This window comes from Erigeron canadensis, chromosome 8 (assembly GCF_010389155.1).
Source record: "Erigeron canadensis isolate Cc75 chromosome 8, C_canadensis_v1, whole genome shotgun sequence".
NCBI lineage: Eukaryota > Viridiplantae > Streptophyta > Magnoliopsida > Asterales > Asteraceae > Erigeron > Erigeron canadensis.
The window spans coordinates 37261223-37264104 of NC_057768.1; the positions used below are offsets into that span (position 1 = coordinate 37261223).

Consider the following 2882-nt stretch of genomic DNA (forward strand, 5'->3'; position numbering starts at 1 on the left):
TTTTCCTTTTTGAAATGACATGCATACATATAATAAACTAAGAACAAATTTGTTTGTTTGAATTAGTGTAACATTTGACAATCATGCCACATCACATCATTGATATGTATTCAGGACATGTTTTCGTAATTGGAAGTGGCGGGTCGGAAAATAACCCGTTACTGATTTGGGTCGCAATCCAATGGTTTGCGGCATCCGAGTAGTGAACACCATCCCAGCTTATGACCTTGGTCGGGTCTTTACAAGAATCAGCAAACACTTGGGTGCCATTTATCTTTCCTTGATTCCCACAATAAACATCCTCGTCCGAATCATGGTATCCACAACATATAGTAAACCATTCCTTGAATCCTATCACAAATTTAATCACGTATATTGTTTAAAATATAAATTAAATTTAAAGATATATAAATTTAACGTGGCAGCATAAATAATGTTGTACGTACGTACCTAGATCCTTAGCCTTCTTATTAAGTTGATACTTTGCAGAGTACATATCCACATATGTCAATATAGCTTCCGATAGATTTGACCTCAATTGAACGACTCTGGCTTTAAGTTTCTCATTGAACTCGATTGCTATAGCGTTTTGACCTTTGACGCACCCAATATCGTCAAGGTAGCCGGGGGGCGGGTCACGGATCTTCACATATGTTACAGGCAAGCACCCTATGGGCCCTGTGTTATGTATCCAAAATGCCCTTGCCCCTTTCCCGTACAATTGCTACAAATTAATTAGCAAAATGTTATATATTGACCGAATTAAATAATTAGCTAGTACATTAGATCATTTAATTGAACTGTTTTATTACAAATTAAGTGAAAGACTTCTACTATACGTATGATGTTAAGTATATATATATATATATCGTACACACTAGACACCACGTTCTTTGTTTCTCCTTGTGACGCATTATGTGTGAAGTTACGAGTCAAAACTTTGCCATAAATAGGTCGACAAGACTTTGTTTCCAATTTGTACACACTAACTTGTCACTTATTCATATGAGCGAGGATATATATTGATCGAAATAAGTAGTTTGACCATCTGTCCTCCTCTACTCGGTATATCGATATCTTTTGAATATAATCATGAATGTTACTATTAGGATTCATCTATTTTTGTCCTAATTCCATTAAAGGACGATGTAATTATTATAATGTAAGACATATATTTTACGTTATGGACGGACTTGAATATAATTAACTTACTTGAATAGAAGAGGCAAATTGGTCGATAATGCCAGGGATAACAGCTCGACTCCCTTCAACTCCCAATGTCCTAAATATGTAGGCTAGATCATTCTGGCCTATATCGAATGTGTAGATAGCTTTCACGAAATCGTTGGGCCTAGGTAGATTGTTTCTTTGAGAGTAGTCATCCTTAGCTGCAATATATATGTTAACTACTCGTATTTTTTTATATATATTGTTACATTAAACATATATTACTCGTCTTTGATTTAGAATGAGAGGATTGATCTAGAGATCATCCACAAATGTTAGTACAGTGTTAGGCTTCTTACGAATTATAAACTGTCTAATATACTATACATGGTGCATGGTTATATATTATCACCTCCCATTGACCCATTTTAATTTATATATATCATACGAATTGAATTGTGCAAAAACATATTTAATGGAATTTTCGTACCTTGGTTATATAGATAAGTGGTTCTATCTTTAAACTGATTAAATTGCTCAACTTGAATGTCAAGAGAAAACGGGCTAACACCATTTGCAAACCATGATTCATTCACACGTCTAATAGTTGCACCGCCCGTTGCAAAGTTTGCCCCGTGCGTGAAATTGGCTTTGATTGAATCCAAATACGCACTCAAATACAACAATCCAAGTTTCTCGGCTAATCATCATCATAAATGTAACACATAAGAATTGAAGTTCTATATATATATTTAGATATTTAATTAGTTGACATTTTAAAATTATATATGTTTTGTTAGTTGTTTACGTACCAATGAAGTCGATGATCAGACGACCATCACTGGCTCTTCCAATGGGCCTTTTGAAGAAGGTTTCACCTGATGGTGGCCCGGGAGGATAAAATGCTGCAGCTATGCCACCAGTGTCTGAATTTGAATCACCAAAATTATAGATGGCTGGTATGTGGCATGACGAAGAATGTGGTGGAGAGGGCTGGCTTGTCACGACCAATACTCTTGCAGCAAGCAAGATCATGAAGAATAAGGATACACATACAACAGTATTAGTTGCCATATGATGAATACAAGAATTCAAAGCAACAACTCGATCGATCGGGTCATGTGGTCCTTTTATGTTTACACAGAAGCACCATTTCTTTCACTTTGCTTAAATGTCACCTTAGCCCTTGTACTTTCACCTACCCGGCCATCTAGCTATCGTGAAAATGCATAAAAGTATATTAATTAAATCCGTATTATCTAATTACCGTATGTATTCGACTAAACATCTATCATATAATTCAACTTTTTAATTCATATATCTATTGTTATTATATGTATGTGACATGTAATAACTTGTAAACCAATGTTGAAATGACAATTACATAACAGATGACGTGACAACGTATATGGTTGTCATGTCTGCAAAAATATTTATTAAACAATAAAAAGTTTAATAAATACATATAATTAAAAATTAATAGTAGAAAGTTTGATAATTATAATAGAAGTTTTAAATTAATAAAAAAAAGTTTAAATGAATATGTTTTATAAACTAATCCATCATTAAATTTGATAAAATGTGAACAAATGTATACATATCGGAATGTATGTTATTTATGTATTTCAACAGTAATATAGTTAGTACCGTCGTTCTGTTATATGCATTTGTATTTTTACTTTGTTAACAAAAATAATAATGCAATTATATGATTC

The 2882-nt window shown here is 33.3% G+C and overlaps 1 protein-coding gene across 1 annotated transcript; it reads right to left on the reverse strand.

The window, feature by feature from the left end:
* LOC122580042 (GDSL esterase/lipase At5g14450-like) lies at positions 1-2280 on the reverse strand. The gene is made up of 5 exons (XM_043752313.1): positions 1980-2280; positions 1658-1867; positions 1213-1388; positions 451-724; positions 1-351 (listed from the first exon to the last, which is right to left on the reverse strand). Exons 1-5 carry the CDS (start codon positions 2239-2241, stop codon positions 92-94), a joined length of 1182 nt encoding a protein of 393 aa, XP_043608248.1. The 5' UTR covers positions 2242-2280; the 3' UTR covers positions 1-91.
* Between the last annotated feature and the right edge of the window lie 602 nt (positions 2281-2882).